Source organism: Vitis vinifera, chromosome 16 (genome assembly GCF_030704535.1).
Source record: "Vitis vinifera cultivar Pinot Noir 40024 chromosome 16, ASM3070453v1".
Taxonomy (NCBI): domain Eukaryota; kingdom Viridiplantae; phylum Streptophyta; class Magnoliopsida; order Vitales; family Vitaceae; genus Vitis; species Vitis vinifera.
In genome coordinates, this window is record NC_081820.1 from 22,248,535 (window position 1) to 22,267,917 (window position 19,383).

General features: G+C 33.0%; 3 protein-coding genes across 3 annotated transcripts; all 3 read right to left on the minus strand.

Moving 5' to 3' along the window:
* Positions 1 to 678: 678 nt before the first annotated feature.
* Positions 679 to 2,752, minus strand: LOC104882224 (protein neprosin-like). Its single transcript, XM_010664501.1, has 7 exons — positions 2,549 to 2,752; positions 2,210 to 2,296; positions 1,859 to 2,065; positions 1,537 to 1,695; positions 1,391 to 1,444; positions 1,159 to 1,305; positions 679 to 1,077 (listed from the first exon to the last, which is right to left on the minus strand). Exons 1-7 carry the CDS (start codon positions 2,750 to 2,752, stop codon positions 679 to 681), a joined length of 1,257 nt encoding a protein of 418 aa, XP_010662803.1.
* Positions 2,753 to 4,661: 1,909 nt separating this feature from the next.
* Positions 4,662 to 7,838, minus strand: LOC104882223 (protein neprosin-like). Its single transcript, XM_010664500.1, has 7 exons — positions 7,656 to 7,838; positions 7,379 to 7,465; positions 5,783 to 5,998; positions 5,512 to 5,658; positions 5,369 to 5,422; positions 5,130 to 5,276; positions 4,662 to 5,051 (listed from the first exon to the last, which is right to left on the minus strand). Exons 1-7 carry the CDS (start codon positions 7,836 to 7,838, stop codon positions 4,662 to 4,664), a joined length of 1,224 nt encoding a protein of 407 aa, XP_010662802.1.
* Positions 7,839 to 11,333: 3,495 nt separating this feature from the next.
* LOC104882199 (uncharacterized) lies at positions 11,334 to 15,847 on the minus strand. Its single transcript, XM_010664438.3, has 3 exons — positions 15,529 to 15,847; positions 13,026 to 13,080; positions 11,334 to 12,157 (listed from the first exon to the last, which is right to left on the minus strand). The coding sequence occupies exons 1-3, from the start codon at positions 15,769 to 15,771 to the stop codon at positions 11,784 to 11,786; spliced, it is 672 nt and encodes a 223-aa protein (XP_010662740.1). The 5' UTR covers positions 15,772 to 15,847; the 3' UTR covers positions 11,334 to 11,783.
* Positions 15,848 to 19,383: the final 3,536 nt, after the last annotated feature.

Below are 19,383 nucleotides of genomic sequence, written 5' to 3' on the forward strand. Positions count from 1 at the left end.
TTGACCCCTTTAACCAATTAACCCTATATTATATTATATTATATTATATTATATTTTCCTTTGTAGTTTTTTCAAATGGGTTTTATATATATGGAAAAGTTTATAATAATTTCTCAAATGGGTTTATCTTCTTGATAATGGATATTAATCAGCCAAAATGTTAGGATAAGAGATTTTTACTCATGTTAATAATGAAAAATGTAGGAAATATTGAAGGGTTCAATTTTCTCTTCATTCTTTTAATAGCGAAGATATGTAATAATTATGAGGGTAAGATCCAAAAATAACCTCTTATTTTTCAACCTTTTCAATGAATAATGTGCTTTCTATTTTTTTTTCTCTTCACGTTTTACCTAAGAAATAATATAAATAACAATGATTAAAATTCTTTCTTCTTACAAAATAATAAAAATAAAAATAAATTTAAAATTAATAAATTATTTTTAATAACTTTTTTAAACTTATTTTACTTATTTTTCTATTTTCTTATCAAAATTAAATAATTTGGAAACACTTACATTTCTAATTAATTTAAATTATATTATATTATATTATATTATATTATATTTTCCTTTGTAGTTTTTTCATATTAATTGTTAATGCTGAGCGGAAATATGGGTGAAGCTTTATTGAGCTTTGAAATGAAAACAAAAAAAACAAAAAAACAAAAATGAATAGTTAACGGTTGCAATTTCCCCCAGGTCCTCCATAGTAAAAATTATACGCACCACTCCAGCCTGGTAAGTCAGCTTTATCTCCAACTCTGTAGCAATCGGGGTTGTCGGTAAAGAAGGACACTTCTTCCGTAGATACAATTGCAAATCCCTCCTGTGGGTCTCTCATGAGTTTGATATCTCTGAAGTAAGCTGCTTTGCCGTATCCTTCCTCCGGGAAATGCCCTGAACCCATTTGAGGAGATGTCGTGGTTTTAGGGTCGTCATTGAATACATACCCACCCCATTCTAGGTTGGTAAAGCTCTCCTTCATATCCGGAAATAGGGCTTGAGGCCAGTAACCAATTGTTCTCGTTTCATCCCCCAAACTCATAAGCCACCAATTCTCATCTGTTGCATTCATCTGCATCATCATAAAATTAACCATAAGATATATCAGATGATAATGGACGGGCCCACACTGATAAATCTTAGTTTTTTTCACCTGTAAAATCACAAAATAGTAGTCAAATTGAGGTCCATCAACGGTAGAAAGATTGTAGAAAGTCATGCCTGGAGCCACAGATGAGTCAACTTGTACGTACCCGGGACAGAAGAGGTCCCGGCAACCTGTATTAACGAAATTATCAACCTGCCAGAAGGAACATAAAAATGAATTAGAAGATTGAAGTTATAGCAACTAGCATTTGATTGACGTCAGAGAATTCAGAGCTTACTGTCCAAAAGACGAACATCCGAGTTGCTCCATCTCCGTATGCATCTTTATTCACCTAAAGATTGAAACAAATGGGAGCAAAACCAGTTGAGGGAATGAAGGGTGTAATGGTATATACAATGATCTAAAGCGTGTAATAATAGTTACCATCCATCCAACTTGTATCGCATTCAATTTATCAGGTGAACCACCTGAAACAGTTATCATGGCTCGGTGTGACTGATGATTTGCAGCGGGTTCACTGTGTAGGGATAAGCCCCCTTGAGCTCCATAATATTTACTCGGATACTGTCTGGTGAATACTTGCTGAAAAATCGAGGGTTTAATCAGAAAAGAGATTTAGGGAAGTTGTCATGCCATTTAGAAAAATCCTCTGGTATCTAACCTTTCTAGTTAGAAAGGTTAAAAACGCAAACTAAACAATAAATATGGATTTGTGTTACGGATTCTGATGGAAAAGATGGCCTACATGATAACCAGGAGTGTTTGCATCCATTGGATGGAATTTTGTAGTGTTTCTTTTTAGGGACTTCATCCATAGTAGGTCTCTTTTCGTGATCCTTTTGATGGGCACTGTCCCTTCTGGGCACCCTCCATCTGGAAGGCCAATTTTTGAACTTTGAGTCTTGGCTGAAGTTTTAGGCCCTAATCCTTTGGGAAAGACACTTGGTTTCTTCTGCACAATCAAATGATCTGTATCAGAGTAACTGATTTAATGAATATGAATATCTAACTAGAGATGAAGAAAAGCAAATTAAAATGTATATATGGTTTATGTTCTCTCCATATATATAGTGAGATTAGCCAAAAAGTTAGATACTTGGACTCTGTGATTCTTGAGCAAAGGATGATCTAATGCTGGTTGTTTGTTGATGTCAACGCAATCGAAAATGTCACCATATTCTGTCTGCACAAGTAGGAAAAAGAAATCAACAAATCTACTGTTACTTTTTTAATCATCCAATGAAAAACAAAACCCTAGATGATCATAGTTTAATTGATATCTCACTATGCTCATGACCACTCCAAGACACATATACCAGTCAAGTATTCATAAAATTTGGCAAATAGGGTGCTATGAAACAATGCTTTTCCAGATCAAAACAGAGATTAAAGGCAAAATATATAGCATGTAAAATTCAAGAAAAGAATTGCGTGCCTGGAAGCTCTTGATGGCTGGTTTGTTCAAACGCCTTAATTCTCTTTCCAGCTCCAAATCATCTTCTTTAGAAATAGAAGTAGCCCTTCCTCCCTCCACCTCATGACTGATTCCCCACAGAAGAAGAGCTAAAACCACAACCACCCTCATCTCCACCCCCGAACTCACCCTGGAAGACACTAAGATTTTGTCCCACGAGCACATTTTTATAACTTCCACATATTTTCTATCTATATCTGGGGTTGAGGCATCTCCTACAATCTTCAAAACTGTGGATTTTATGGATGTTCTGGTTAGCTGGTCATACATGCATTAGAATCATCCCTTCATTTAGGGATCAACACCATCTTCAATAGATTTTATTACGTTCTATATATATATGGAAAAGTTTATAATAATTTCTCAAATGGGTTTATCTTCTTGATAATGGATATTAAGCAGCCAAAATTTTAGGATAATTTCCTTTTAGAAATGAATCGTATATTAATCGAGATCATATATATTACCCAAGTGACAACTAAGAATAATTAGGGTATATTACATTTTGGCTGGAAGAGATTTTTACTCATGTTAATAATGGAAAATGTAGGAAATATTGAAGAGGTCAATTTTCTCAGTTTGGAAGTTCGCTTCATTCTTTTTATAGCGAAGATATGTAATAATTATGAGGGTAAGATCCAAAAATAACCTCTTATTTTTCAACCTTTTCAATGAATAACGTGCTTTCTAATTTATTTGTTTTTTCTTCACGTTTTACCTAAGAAATAATATAAATAACCTTATCTTAAATTGATATGCACTTTCATCCAAGTACCAAATTTAATTGAAATATAGAGAGTTGTTTATACCACGGAGAAATAATTCTATTATCATAGCAAGTCATTTATTTCTTGTAGAAGATTTTATAATTTTAAATAAAATATGGGATTTTCTTTTATTTTTTATTTATCTCAGGGTTTGAAATATATACCAAAAAATCTTTGGACACTAAAGGTCTATTTGACAATGATTTTTTTGACAATTGTCTGATCTTCAAAACAAAACAAAAAAACAAAAACAAAAACAATAAAAATGTATTTAACAATCAAAAGTTATTTTCTGTTTTCTATTCTTAAAAATAAAAAATAAAAAAACCGTTTAAAAAAATAATTATACAAACATGTAGAATGATTAAAAATAAAATACTAAATATAAAAATTATTTTTTAAATATACTTAAAAATATTTAAAAAAACAAGTTAAAAACATTTTAGGTTCCAAACAGATTTTTGTTTTATAAAACATTAGAGAATAATTTTTAAAATTTTCTAAAAAACTGTTTTCAGAACTGTTTTCTAAAATAGTTACTAAATATGGCCTAAGTCGTGTTTTCTATTTTGATTTTGTAAAAATTTTCAAATTCAATTTATATAATAATAATTAAGTTTAATTCAAGTCTTATTAAAAATTAGTTTTATAATTAAAAATAAGTATTTTTGTTAAAATATGAATAATAAAATTATAAATGATATTTTTATTAATATATATATATATATATATATATATATATATATATTTATGAAATATGGATGTGATTTTTTATGTTAAAAATAAGTCATAATTTTAAAATAATAGTGGTTGATAATGTTTTATTTAAAATAAATATAAAAGCAAACAAAGTTTAATTTTTAAATATAGAAATAATTAATTTTTTCCTTACATATGCACATATAGTACTTAATTAGAGAGAATATTTTGAACTAGTTTTGATTTGGTCTAAAGTTAATTAAGTCAGTTTTTTAAATTTTAAATTATTTTTAAAAATTAGTAGATTCATTAAAGAATTTTAAACATCAAGTCTTACTTGATTTAGTACCAAGTAATTTAGAATCTATTTGTCTAATTCAAAGAGATATCATACTGTACCCTAAACTAACAACTCATCTAGTTATTAATTTTCAGGTAGCCAGAGCTTTAATTGTCTCACAACCAACTTGGCAGAAAAAATAACAAAGAACACAGACATATATGGAATGAGAAATTCTTCCTTTGTGCCACAAAAATTAAAGCAAAGTTTTTATTAAGTGCTGAATTCGAAACAATGAAACCAAAAGACAAGAGGGTGGAAATCATGATCAGGGGTTGCACTTATCTCCCCCAGGGCCTCCATAGTAGAAGTGATATCCTGTGTAAAATAACAGTTCTGCACTAGGTCCAACCTTATAGCACTGAGGTCTGTCTGAAAATAAGTTCACAGAATCTGCAGGTGGATCCACGAATCCGCCTTCCCCTTGAACAATTTGAATTTGTTTGAAGTACGCAGCCTTGCCGTATCCTTGCTCAGGGAATAGCCCGGAGCCCATTTGTGGAGCTGTGGTCGAGGTTGCATCATCCTTATACAGATACCCTCCCCATTCTACATGTATAGCAACCATCTTCAGGAAGGGGAAAAGTTCCTTCGGCCAATAACCAATAGCAGTAATGTTTGGACCGGCTATAAGCCACCAATCCAGGGTTGATTGGTCCTACAACACCACGAGATTTGAATAAGTGCCACACATGTGCTTAAGAAATGTTGGAAAAATGGGGGATTTAATTTTCACCTGAAAAATAGTGATGGGATAATCATACTGAGTTCCATTAACTGTGGACACTTGGTCAAAATTAATACTCAATGGGATTTTACTATTGACTTGTACAAAGCCTGGGCAATATGTATTCATGCAACCAGTTGTATCAAAATTATCGGCCTGTCCAAAGAAACATGCAATACATATTATAGAAGTTTATCAAACCCAACTACTAGAAGAAGGTGTATGATTCGAGAGAATTCAGATCTTACCGTCCACATTGTAAAAAACCGGGTTTTTCCATCTCCATATACACCTTTGTTCACCTAAAAACACTTACGCAAGTTGAGAAGAGAAAAAGAATCTGGGAGGGAAGGAAAATTACACAGACAATGGTGTAGGAAACCCTAATTACCATCCATCCAACTTGAATATAGTCTGTATCCCCAGAGACCCAAACCATAGCTCGATGATTTTGATGGTCCGTAGCGGGTTCTTGGTGGATGGACACAGATGCTTGAGCACCAAGATATGATCCAAGGGCCATTCTAGTTGCTGCTACCTGAAAAATAAAATGTAAGGGAAACCCTTTTTTTTTTTTTTCTTTGAGAGTAAAAAATCCAGCCTCAATGAAACACAAATTTGAGGAACCAAAAAAAGGAAAAAAGAAAGAAAAAATGGCTTACATGGTAACCAGGAGTTGCATCATCTGCTGGAAGGAAATTCTTGGCTTGTGTTTGGAAGAACGACTTCATCTTTTTTAGCTGACTTGTAGTTGTTCTTTCAATGGGCACTGTCCCTGGTGGACACCCTCCATCTGGGATGCTAAGTGTCCAAGCTTGACTGCCAGACGGTGGTGGAGGTTTAGGCCCTAACCCTTTGGGCAACCCACTCGGTGCCAACTGCCCAAATAATAAAATTCTTTTTAGAGCAAACTAATATACAAATATATCGTGACCATGCATATATATATATGTAACGACCCGCTCCCAATCGTGTAGATATTGTCCGCTTTAAATCCAAAGGGGTCCTTATGGCTTTAAAACGCGTTTACAAGGTTAAGAGAAGTTTATATTTATATAATGTTAGGAACTTTCCTCCATATCCAATGTGGGATGTCACAAACACCTTCCCATGCAGACACAACGTCCTTATTGTGTCCCACGAGATTGCAGGGTCAAACAGATAAACACCCCTACGGGGCCAAACAAACCCCCATACCAAAGTCGGAGATCGACTCTGATACCATTTATAATGGTTCACTCCCAACCATGTAGATATTATCCACTTTGGACCCAAAAGGGTGTTCGTCCATTTGGCCCCGCAATCCCGTGGGACACAACGAGGACGTTGTGTCTGCATGGGGGGGGGATATTTGTGACATCCCACATCGGATAGGAAGGAAAGTTTCTAACATTATATAAGTATAGACTTCTCTTAACTCGGTAAACGCGTTTTAAAGCCGTGAGAACCCCTTTGGGTTCAAAGCGGACAATATCTACACGATTGGGAACGGGTCATTACAAATGATGTCAAAGCGGATTTTCGACCTTGGTGTGGGGGTTTGTTTGACCTCGTAAGGGTGTTCATCTATTTAACCCCGCAATCCCATGAGACACAACGAGAGCGTTGTGTCTGTATGAGGGGAGTGTTTGTGACATCCTACATCGGATAGGGGGGAAAAGTTTCTAGTGAAAGTTTCTGACGCTATATAAGTATGGACTTCTCTTAACCCTGTATATGCGTTTTAAAGCCTAAGGGCCCCTTTGGGTGTAAAGTGGACAATATCTATACAATTGGAGCAGGTTGTTACAATATGTGAATGTGTAGATTGTGATTATTAGTGTTCATTAATATGGTTCAAAGTATTGGTCGTTCGCTACCCATATCAGTATCAACTCAATAATAACTTTGTTTCCTTTTAAATACGAATCATTTGACGAACTTATAATACAATTCCAAATTATGGACACAAAATTCAAATTGATTCACTTTTAAAATAATTATTTTTACCAATCACCTATTATCATTTTTATTTTTTCTTAATAATCATAAACTAATTTCATGACAGTTTTTTATAATTATTTATACAATGTTAAATGTGAGATGTTAATTTTTTTTAATCCACCTAATTATAATTATTCTTCTAAAATTTTCATTTGTCTTTTAGAGTTTCTTAATTAGCATATTGATAATAGATACCGAGATTAATGCACCTCAAGACTTGCTAAGTCAATACCACGACTGTGAACCATGATCAAGATTAGCAAAGAATTACATACTTGGACGGTAAGATTCTGCAGCAAGGGATTATCGAAAGCAGGTTGCTTGTTGATGTCTACGCAATCGAAAATGTCATTGTTTGTTGTCTGCAAAATGAGTGGGAAAAGTAGTTAAAACCACAAACCCTTGTTAGTTCTTCTACTCCACCTATAAAAATAAACCGAAGCAATTCCCAAAACATGGCCAGTAGGGCACTCAAAAAAAAAAAAAAAAACCTTTAATCAACTTAGAGATTGAAACAGAAAGATTATGATGAAGAGAAAGAAGATCCCATGCCTTGATGCTCTTGACTGCAGGCTTGTTAAGACGCCTCACTTCTCTTTCCAGTTCCAAATCTTCTTTAGATGGAACACTTCTCCTTCTTCCTCCTTCAACTTCATGACTGACTGCTAAAAAAAAAAGAGCCAAACCCACTAATAGCAACCTCATCTTCAACCCCAAGCTCCCCCAACAGAACATGAACGTTAAGAAATCACTTCGTTTTATCTATCCCCATATGAACTTAAATGCTACAATATACGATATTGGAATTTGTGTCAGCTCGTTTATCCTATACCATGAATGTGTTCTACCAAAAAATTGAATTTTTGAGGAATCCGACAAATTTGTCAAGGGCTAATATCATGATAAAGTTTTTTCTTTATTTGTTCAACGTCAAGACACAATTGAATCGATTTTGTTGCCTATAAAACATGGTTGACTATAAGCGAATATACAAGAACATATCTACAGCTGGCTTGGTTTGTTTTTCCATGATATGATTTTATATTGATTTTGGATCTTTTAGGTATGTTAAAATGGATTGAATCTATATATTATGAAAGCATATTCGGAATCTTTGCATTACCAAAAAAAAAATATATGTATATATTTTTTATTTTCTGAAAATAGAAAATGATAGTAAAATGCCAAAAAAAAACCTATTTTAAAAAATTATATATCAGCTTTTGAGGTTCTTTGCATTATAAAAAACCAAATGACTTAATTACTTTATTTTAGGCTACGTCTCATTGCAGAAGGGGAAAAAATAAATTCTAAGAGAGAATATTTTTTTCATATTTGGATAACATATTAAAAAAAAAATGAAAGGGTCTCACATTTTTCCTCCATGTCTCCATGTTTACTTTTAAAAAACACTGAAAAAGGTTAAAAGAGAGTTCGTCCTAAGAAATCGGTTTTAAAATTAGAAAAAAAAAACAAAAAAAAAAACACTAAGTGTCTGTTTGGTAACCATTTCTTAAAACAATTCTAAATAAGAGTTTTTAAGATTAGTTTTTTAAATCTGTTTTCTTCTCCATTGTTTTGAAGAATAAAAGTCTCTTTAAAAACCTAAATTGTTTTTAACCTATTTTCTTTTCTTTCTCTAATGCTTTTTAAGAATGAGAAAATACGGTTGGAATACCATTTTCAAAACTTCCAAAGACATTTTTCCTTAAAAAATTGTTTGACCGATTAAATTAAAATATAGAAATATTTTCATTTCAGCAGGAAAATCGTACCAAGAGAGGAATGTAATTTTCAATAGACCTTTCAAGATATACACCAAGATTAGCTTTCTATAAATCCCCTTATTTTTCTTTTGTATAATTATTTTATTCATTACTTATTAGAAATAAAAATAAGAATAAAAAATTTATTTATTTATTATTTATTAAGAGTTTAATTCCTTTATTTTATATGCTATAATGTTTTTATTTTATTTTTATTTATATTTTCTTATCATATAGTAAATTCTCAATAAATAAATATTTGATAAATTAATAACTTTGTTTAAATAATAAAATATTATGGTTCCAATTCGGACCAATATACAAAATTAATAACCCCACTAAATATATAAAATAATACAAGCAAAAATTTAAAACACAATAGTAAGTATTTTTTTACAACTTTTATTTTCTTAATTTAACTTTTTTCTTGGAACCATCATATTCCTAAAACATTTTTATCTTTTAGGAGTCTTCTATCTTTTATAATTAATAAACATCTCGTATTTTTTAAAGTTTTTAAGGCTTTTATGTATTAACTTTTGACCACATCTATTATTTTTAAATTTATAAACAATACATGTATGAGTATAGTATCGTAGAAACATATATAATATTCTCTCTAAATTAATAAATATTCATTTTCGAATAAACTAATGAACCATCAAAATAATAATTTCTCTTAGTCTCGAGTATTATTGTATAAGGATTTTAATTACTATACTAAGAGAAGCTGAGTTTGGTCATCCATTGAAATACTCCAATTCCTGGTGACATAGAATTTTGATCATTTGAAAATGAATTAATTGGACTGACAGCTATTGTGATTTAATTTGGTAACCATATAAATAATAAGTTATAAAAAGTTCATATTTCAATATCTGACTTTCCATATGATGGTTCAAATCTCTGCACTAAACTATATTAAACATACTACATAATTTTATATTGCAGGTTAGATTATTAAAATCACACAATTAGTAATAACTACTATTTAATGTGACAGAAATAAATCACAGAAATTCAATTTTCAAATTTTCAAACTTCAAATGTCAAATTATATGTAACTTGAAACTTAAAAAATTTACTAATAATTGAAATTATAATAAAGCATGTTATTAGTAAATAAACATAAAATTATTACTATGTAGGCTAGTGGTTAAAGAATGGAGTGGATAATTAAGACTATTAAGTTCACAAAGTTCAACTCTCTTGGATAAGATATTTACATATAATTTATAATAAACAATCAAATAATTAGTTAAGATGAGAAACGACAAAGTTGGACTAATAGAGAACACTAACCCATCATAAGCAAAAGTTTTAATTGAACTTTCCTTGATATTACAATATTTAGGAGTGCAACTTGGATAGATTGGTCTGAATCAGTATGATGTATGGGTGTTTAAACAATTAATTTTTAATACAAGTGGGGTTTAGGTTAGGGTTTGTCGGATCTGAACTCTAACTCTATTTAAGCTTGGGCTTAAATTTAGGTTGGGACAATCAAACCTAACTCAAATCCAAGGTAATGTTTTTATAATATATATTATTTTATATAATAATATTCATTTTCTTTTAGATTTTTAAGAAAAAATAAAATATTAAATTACATTATATCATATATATATATATTACTTTTTTTGTCATCTTGAAATCTTATCATATTTACTATTTAAAATTTAAAATAAATATATAATAAAGTTTTTAAGAACATTATGGATAAATTTTAAATCATGCAATCCAATCAAATCCCAACCCAAATCTAATTTGATCAACCAAAATTCAGAAAAATAATATTGAATTGAACTTGAGTTAAATACTTCAGGTTAAAGGTCAAGTTCAATTAATTATTTCTTAATTTAGATTGGACAACCAACTCACATAAGTTGCAGCCGTAACAATATTGCAATTTCATTCAAAACCCAAAACAAAGAAGAGTGCAACAAGAACAAATGAATGAAAAATGAGTAATCTTTTCTTTTCTTTTCTTTCCCAAACCATATGAAGAATTAATATTAGGAAGAAAAAGAAAAATCCAGCCTAATAGGGTACAAAACTAGGGTCGAGACTATAGTTCTGTCAAAAGCAAGTGCTTTTGAAATGCAAAAATACATGGGAAAAAAAAAGAGAGGAGAAAAGAAAAACGAAGGAAAATATTTCTTTTTTTTCCTTTACCAGCGAACGTTTTTGAATTTCACCTGCTGGTTTCACATTTCAGCGGAACCTCATTTGGAGTTGGCGGATTAAGACCTGCGGAATTCACTTACTCCACTCTCAACACAAAAGAACATTCTTAAAACTCTACAAAACTGAAAAAACAAGCTTGGAAAAAAAGGTGGGTGGTCATTAACAAACCTGATAGAAACTAACCAGAAATAAAGCAAAGAACAAGAAAAGGGGAAAAGCCATCCATCTATGGCATGACCCAAAGCCTAAGAGAAATAAGTTTGGAATGAAGTGACAGTGCAATAACCCAGCAATATCAAATTATAAATTAAGAGTCATCTGGCACATTGGACTCATCGGATACAGTCTATTTCATATGTACCAAAGCAATGTAAAATAAAGACTCACGATTCAATAGCTAAAACACTGCTGCACTTCCAACATTCTGAATTCAGCCTTTATAAAAGTTGGTGTAAGGTTTACAATGAATGTTGCAATCACAAAAATGGAGGTAAGAGACTGCTATTGGCACAAGAATTGTTTCCAAGAATATGGTTTATCAAATCCACACTGTTCCAAAGATGGGTTGTAACATAAAATCATGCTGACTCTCAGTAACTTTTGGCTGTGAAAACAACTATAACAAAGGTGTGTGTATGAAAACTCTGTAGTAAGAGCAGTTCTATCTGTTCCGGTTCAAAATGACATACCATTTTGGCCTTCTAGCTTCTAAAGCACTAATGGGTTCTCATGGATTAACCTTTTTCTGCCTAAGAGAATGTCGATGCATCTCTTTCGTCACCCCATAATAGACTGGTTTACTGCCTCTAAATGTGATGAAGTTTCGACCAAGAGATGACCCACCCACAATGTACGATCCCTTGGGCTGGCTATCAATATAGCTGAATTGCGGTTGTAGAGGCTTTTCAAATGTTGGTACCTGTTCAGGTAGATGTAACTTTGGCTGCTTTGATGGTTTTCTTCCTCGGCGCCCAACTCGAGTTTCTTTTCCCTGAACGCTTGCACCTGACAAAGGCTGATGTTCTGAAACATTTTTAAAGTTCCCCATTGGAGGTGCCTCCATGGTCATCTTTTTATATAAATCCATCATAAGTTTCATCTCTGCAAGTCACAATTCATTTTTGTTATGGAATATGAATTTGAAACAAAATATTGTAACATTTAATCATGTAACTGATGGCCATGCATGCAGTGAATTCCATCAAAATTCGAGGAATTTGACAAAGCTTATTATTGCCCAGCTATTATTTTTCACAAGATGCTCATCATACAATGCTCTTATAGTAAGACCCATTATCAGATTCTGTGCAGAGTTGGACTCAAGCCTGTGAAACTCTCGACAAAATGAGCCCAAGCTCAATTGTGGATCATGACCCAAGACAAGTTGTAACCAATAAACCCCTCAACACTCTCACAATAACTTTTACTTAGGGACAATAAAATGGACTGTAAGCAAAGAAAGGTTAATAATCCAATTTATGAGATTCCTAAAAACCCAAGAGAAGGCAAGCACAATAGATCATCAAACTAAAACAATTATAATTCAGGGCAAATTTTGGATTGTTTACCCTGAAAATTTTTTCAATCATGATACCATGACTAACTAAAGTGGGTGATACCACCATCTTCTGCTATTTCTTAATACAGAGCAATCAAATGATACTAGTAGCATAGAAACAAAATCAGAATAATAATCCTGTAGTTTCAAAATATAGACATCAGATTCTTGTTAGCTAACACCACCCAGTTCGTCTATATAAAGACAAATAGATGAACCACAGAAGACTCCCTTGACAATGGATGTGCATTTCAATGGCTTTAAAGATTGTGCAACCATTTCACGCAGAAGTTGAAACTTGAGTTAGCCAAATCATATCAATCCAACATGAAAAACACTTAGCAACTCCTTGTGCTTTTTATGTTCTATGCAGGAATATGAAATGCACAAAATATGTCTTTATGAACTTACGCATTCTAATTTCATGAGCCCCATTGCAATTTTGGAAGTCTGGTGTCTGGAGAACCTACAATGGAACAAAACATAGAGAATATAATGCTTATCTCTCCAATATATAATATAATCAGAAACAGGCAAAACATAATACATCACTCAAGGGATGAAATGTTGCAGGGCAATATGCAGATGTTTGTATGGCAGTATTTATAAATTTCTTAACAAATAAAATATATACCACTTTGCATGAACAGGCTGTTCAAAAGAATCTGAGGTATTGAAATTAATTTCTATGGAAATAATTGAAATACCTGTAGTAGGAAACAAGAAATGGAGCAAAATTCAGGCAGAAGTGTTCATTATTGAAAACAATTTATATTTACAAAGCCAATGAATCAAGAAATCCTTTCATGTAAGCATATCATAATGAAGTAATTTATCTAGACAAGTTGAAATGCTTGAAGTGATAAAAGAAAATTTCGGGAGCCCTTTTTCCTTGGGCATGTATCATAGGTTCAAAATCAGTCTAATCATCAATAAACCTGATAAAGATGTGGGATCGTCTTTTTGAAAAGGAGCAGAGGTCTTAGCACAAAAAGTTTAAAACAGTCAGTTGCCAGAAAAAAATAAAAAACAAACAAATAAATAAGAAAGACTAAAAGGAAACAAAATTTTGAGTCTTTCAAACACATTGTGAAGCTATAATTAAAAATAAAAAAAAAGGTGCATGAAAACCTCATTCAGCTGGTGATCATTACCAACTCTGCTCAAAAACTCAAAACTACATCAAGTGGATTGAAATTGGCTTCCCAAAATGACGAAAGGGTTTGAGTTTCTCACTACATATTTATATAACAATTTTTTTTCTTTTTTAAATTTAATTTAAACACTCCTACAATGATGAAGGATATATAGCAAAAAATACTGTTTATTTTCCTCCATCTTAAGTTGAATAAGATAATTTCTCTCTTATTCGAGATTTCTTAAGAGAGATGCTTCCCTTTTCCCCTTTCAAGTATTTTTGGGCTCCCTATTCTTGATTTTAATGCCAATAACCAGGGCTCTTTTACTATTTGGTTTTTTTTTTTTTCTTCTTTTTGGGTGGTGGGGGGTGTGGTTTGGGGGGGCGAGATTTTATGGCTTCTTTTATTCTCAGGTATTTATAGTTTCATCCAAACTTCATAAAGGAAAATGGTGTTCTTCTCATGCAGCTTTTGTTTGTTTGATGTGCACTACAATTCTCATATGAATTGTGGACAACATTTTTTTTTTCTCTTATACAGAAACTAGGGAAACCATAAGTTTATTTTTAATAAATACAGATGTCTGAATTGCATAATAGATGAACTTGACCTATTGAATGAATAATGATATTCTCTAAGATGGCTTCAAGCCAAGCCATGTTTTTGTGGTATGGAAAGCTTTTAGAGCACTAAGCCTATCTGTGATGGAACCTCATACCTAAATTACAAATCTGTACTACTCCAAATGCCACCATCCAAAGTGGACAAAACCTTATGAAAACTTAACAGAACCTACAAATATACTTCTCAATGTGCAATAAAACCACCCGACAATCAGCATCACAGTAACAGCGATAAACAAACGAGACAAGCAATAGCTGCAAGTCTGATGAGAAACGAAGGTGCACAACACATGCCAAAATGAGTTACTTGAATAATCTTATAATATTTCGTGATTTGCCCATTCATCATACAAGAGAAAAATGAACCTTCATTTTAAAATAGCACTTAATCTTTACTTGCAACTAACCTAGACTCTAAATGTGGATCAGTACAAATCAACCAAGTAACCCAAGCCACTGTTTCCTCACAGTGCAGCCTTTAGAGAGAAAATTCATTTAGAACCATTATATCAGAGGCAAGGACACAGTAAACCTCAATATGCAAAGCAGAATTCATAGCATAAAAAGATACAATCATAAAATTTCAACTGTAATAATCTAGAACTAAATAAAATCCGTTAACCTCAAAAAACATGACAATTCCACCTACTTGTTATCATTTCACAGGTAGATACCTTGGCCCCCTGTTGCCAAGAAATATAGGGAAAGTCAACCAATCAAAATGTTTTAACATCGATTTATCCATATTAGATTTTCAATTGTTTCGGAGCCATAAAGTTTAAAGCACCACTACTAATTTTTCTTTCGCTTTTTCCTTTCCTCCATTTTCCCTGCAACCAAACAATGGCTAAAAGGAATCCCGTATGTAATCCTCAAAAGCCCACTTACATTGCGGAAACAATAAGCATTCATACACGTCCGTAAGTCCAAACAAAAACCAATCCCGCAAAAACACGGAAGAACTAAAGATAACCCAAAAACCAAACCACGAGAGTCATCCAAGAAAATGGCCAATTAACAATTAGCCTTCCGTTCCTACATTTTCTCGGCAACCAAACAAAACAAACACAGAAAAACACGAGAATCTTCAAGTAAACAACAAAACTCGTAGTTTCTTTAATAGGGTTCTATTATATCTACCGTATTTTATACCTCAACGAAATGGGGTCGAAGTTCGTGAACAAGAGAACGGATTTTGAAGTAGGGGGAATTGTGAATATCCACGTTACTCTGGGTTATTTTCCTGTTGGTCTGAGGAGGATACTTTCGGGGAGGAAGTTTTGGAAATGGGTTTTGAACAATGTTGGAGGGCGTCTTTGTGAATTGGGAGCCTGATTTTTGATTGATTTTGGATTGTTCTGCCATTGACGTGTGCTCTCCTGGCGGGGACTCCATTAGATTTCTCAACTCATAAAAGTGGCGCCCTTCCCTAGTGCAAAAGTAGAGTTGGTAATGGGTTAGCCATAGGTAAGAATAGATTCAGCGTAAAAGATTTGGGTGCAATTTGGGTTGGGAAATCATTTTTATACTTGAGTTGCCTTCAATGTTTTAAAATTCGAATTGATTAATTGGATCGGTGATTAAATCACAATAGAAGTGAACGAATAGTCTAATTGATTGCCGGTTTATTTGGTTCAATGTTGGTCCAATTCCTCTTTTTGCTCAAAAGGTGAACCAAACCAAATCGTTTGATGGTTCGACCAGTTGAACAATTGATCTGATCCGATTTTTAAATCATTGGTTGTCGTTCAAGCTTTTTCAATTTCAACTCAATTTAGATTAGGTTTAGGTTAAAATTCAAACCATGATGTGAGATTTTTATGTATTTATAATATATATTATTCTATATGATAATATTCTCTTTTTTTTTTTTTAGTTTTAAGAAAAAATATCAAATTATTATTATAAAATATATGTTTTTTTATTTTTTAGAAAGATATATTAATCTATTTTTACTTTTTTCTTACCATCTTAAAATTTGGTTTCATTTACTATTTAAATTTCAATATAAACATATAAAAAATATTTTTTTTTTTTAAAACCATTGTAGATGAAGTTTGAATCATTCCAAGTCCAATTAAACAATTCCATCTTTATAAAAATGAGGTTGGTCGAATTTAGATTAAGTACCTCAGGATAAAGCTAGGATTGGTTTGGGGAATTCGGATTAGGTAGAAGTTAACCACCAAATCAAGTGCTAATATGAAAATATTAATAAAATAAGAACTACAATTTCCTATATTTAACTTAGAATCAAAGGGTTCAGGTAGGGATGATAATAGGGCACTTTTTTTTAGTAATTAACTCATCAGTGGTTTGGGATAAATAAAAATAGGTTTGAGGACTTGTTTTAAACTCGGGACTTCATGGCTAGTTTGGTCATGAATTTATTGCGGTCCACCTCAATTATATATAATAATAAATAAAAGAATTATTTTAATTTATTTTTTTATTTTTTTAAAAAAATTATTTAAAATCTTATTTGATAGAGATTCTAAAAAACGTTTCTAATATTTTTAATATTTAAAAATTTTTATTATTCAAGTGTTAGAAAATACTATACACTTTCTACAGTCACTCTTAAACGCATAAACGCATTCGAAATTTTTAGACCCACCCCTAATATTTTAAAAATCGGACTGTCTGACCGGTCTAACCTTTAACCGGCCAGATCCGATTCAGTTCACCTATCGAGCTGGGAAACCTATTGAACCGGTGTTGAGTTCAACTAACCGTGGATTCAACTGCTACATCTATGAACCGGCCAGCCAGTTTTATCTTTTTCCTATTCTAGATTTGGGCAAAAGGGTCAGTCCGTACCCTTATGAGTCCATATGGGCTCAATTAAAGCAAGGCCCACTCAAATGCAATGTCATGGATGAATTTTGATTTTAAAGGCCTCCCTGCTGGGAAGGGAAACGGTGCAACTACTGGGCCAGGTACTGTTTTCCTTTCATTTTCAATAGATACCTTCAAATTTAAAAAATATATTGTGGACCCCGCATTTCGCCTCATGTGTTCCCCACTTGATGGCGAGCTCGATTTTGTTCAAAAAATTGATTTATATTGATTAAAAAAAATGACTTGGAGTCGTAACTTATTTTTGTTTTATTTTTAAAGGGTAAACAAAATAAGAAAGAAAAACCCTAAGTGTGACTCCTTATTTTGGAAAAGGTTATCTGCGAAAAACCAGATCGGGTTCGGGGGTCAGGTTACTTATTAGGAAGGTACGGTAAAAACCGTAGCACCCTTCTAAGTCCCTAAAAACGGGTCTCTACTAATAAAATGAAGCTGACATGACAATTGATGAAGAAATCAATGAATACCCGGAACTATCATGCACATATGAGAATCGAAACATGCATATAGAAATACCAGAATGGGAATAGATACGTACCTGGGCGACGAGCCACAATAAGCTTATCAAAGAAGTGAGGTTAATGCACAATTAAGAAATAATTTCGAGCATGTCATAGAGCAGAATAACATCAATCATGCATGTCAATTGAATTAAACAAACAATCAATCAATCAATCATAAGGAAATCACATATGTTGGGCCCCCCCACCAAAGCCTAATCTATTTTGCATGAATTAATTCCGTAAACTCCATCACTCGGAATTACAGAATTTAAATTCATGCTTATTTTAAATCATTTTAAAAACATGAAAGATTCGGAAGTTGCTCACACCCGCCATTCCATCCTGATGTCTCACACCCGGAATTCCTCTCCGCCAACATTCCACCCGGATATCTCACATCCGGAATTCTATGGTGGTGATAATCTCGAAAGCCCAAGGATGAAAATCCATGGTGGTGAATCTGAAATGCTCATAGATGTCTAATCTATGGTGGTGAATCTGAAACAAATGCTCATAGATGAAAATCTATAATGGTGAATCTGAAACAAATGCTCATAGATGAAAATCTATGATGGTGAAAATCTGAAATGCCCATAGATGTCTGATCTATGGTGGTGAAAACTGAATGAAGGGGGATGCCCTGGACAAACTGATGATAGGGGGATGCCCTAAACAAGATGACAACAGGGGGATGCCCTAAACAAAGTGACAGTAGGGGGATGCCCTAAACAAGATGACAGTAGGAGGATGCCCTAAACAAACTAACGATAGGGGGATGCCCTAGATGATAACTCGTAAAGATCGGCAAATGGGTCTGACAACCATGAAATCAACACGAGACACGGTAAACCCAAAGAGAGGGGGTACGCCCCAGTAGAAAAGCGCTAAAGGAGGATGCCCCAGTGTGACGACTCGCAAAGATCAAGAAATAGATCGAGCAGTGAGGAAACCCGCAAAAGATCTGATGAACTCCAGGATGTGGGTATGCCCCAGTGTAAGATAGTAACCAACATAAGACATAGAATGTCATCAAACAAGACACTCTGGGATATGCTCAATGATGATGCAATGAAAAAACACAATGCAAAGCCTCAATGAACAAATGATTAAACTAGACCAAGCATCACTAAAACTATGCTGACAAAGCAAAACTAAAATAATGGATCAAACAAATGCTGACCAAAACCCTAAGCTTGAAATGTAAGCAAATCAAGACACAACATCTCAACTATCAATATGAGTACATCATCCCAAATGCATTAACAACATAACAGGCCCTACCATCATGGGAGATGTTGAACCTAAGACAAATGACGGAACCGAATGCTGAAGCTGAGAAGAAATGGTGGCTTTGAACACCGAAGATGAGAAGATGGTGGCTCTGAACGCCAAAACTGAGAATATGATGGCTTTGAACGCCGAAGTTGAGAAGATGGTGTCTCTGAACGTCGAAACTGAGAAGAAATGGTGGCTCTGAACGCCAAAGATGAGAAGATGGTGGCTTTGAACGCCAAAACTAAGAATATGATGGCTCTAAACGCCGAAATTAAGAAGAGATAATGACTCTGAACGCCAAATTGAAGAACATGGCTCTAAACGTCAAACTAAAAAAATAAAAGATAAATAAATAAATAAATAATAAAAA

Bases quoted from the DNA above. Each gene is read 5' to 3' on its own strand.
- LOC104882223 (XM_010664500.1), bottom strand. From the start codon at position 7,838: ATGTTCTGTTGGGGGAGCTTGGGGTTGAAGATGAGGTTGCTATTAGTG. The intron at 7,466-7,655 runs GCATGGGATCTT...CTCATTTTGCAG, and splicing joins CTGCAGTCAAGAGCATCAAG to ACAACAAACAATGACATTTT. The intron at 5,423-5,511 runs GTAATTAGGGTT...AAGTGTTTTTAG, and splicing joins ATATTCAAGTTGGATGGATG to GTGAACAAAGGTGTATATGG.
- LOC104882199 (XM_010664438.3), bottom strand. From the start codon at position 15,771: ATGGAGTCCCCGCCAGGAGAGCACACGTCAATGGCAGAACAATCCAAA. The intron at 13,081-15,528 runs GTATAAAATACG...GTTCCATTGTAG, and splicing joins TTCGACCCCATTTCGTTGAG to GTTCTCCAGACACCAGACTT. The intron at 12,158-13,025 runs GTAAGTTCATAA...TGTGACTTGCAG, and splicing joins GGCTCATGAAATTAGAATGC to AGATGAAACTTATGATGGAT.
- LOC104882224 (XM_010664501.1), bottom strand. From the start codon at position 2,752: ATGTGCTCGTGGGACAAAATCTTAGTGTCTTCCAGGGTGAGTTCGGGG. The intron at 1,445-1,536 runs GTAACTATTATT...TTCAATCTTTAG, and splicing joins CGATACAAGTTGGATGGATG to GTGAATAAAGATGCATACGG. The intron at 1,306-1,390 runs GTAAGCTCTGAA...TCCTTCTGGCAG, and splicing joins GGATGTTCGTCTTTTGGACA to GTTGATAATTTCGTTAATAC.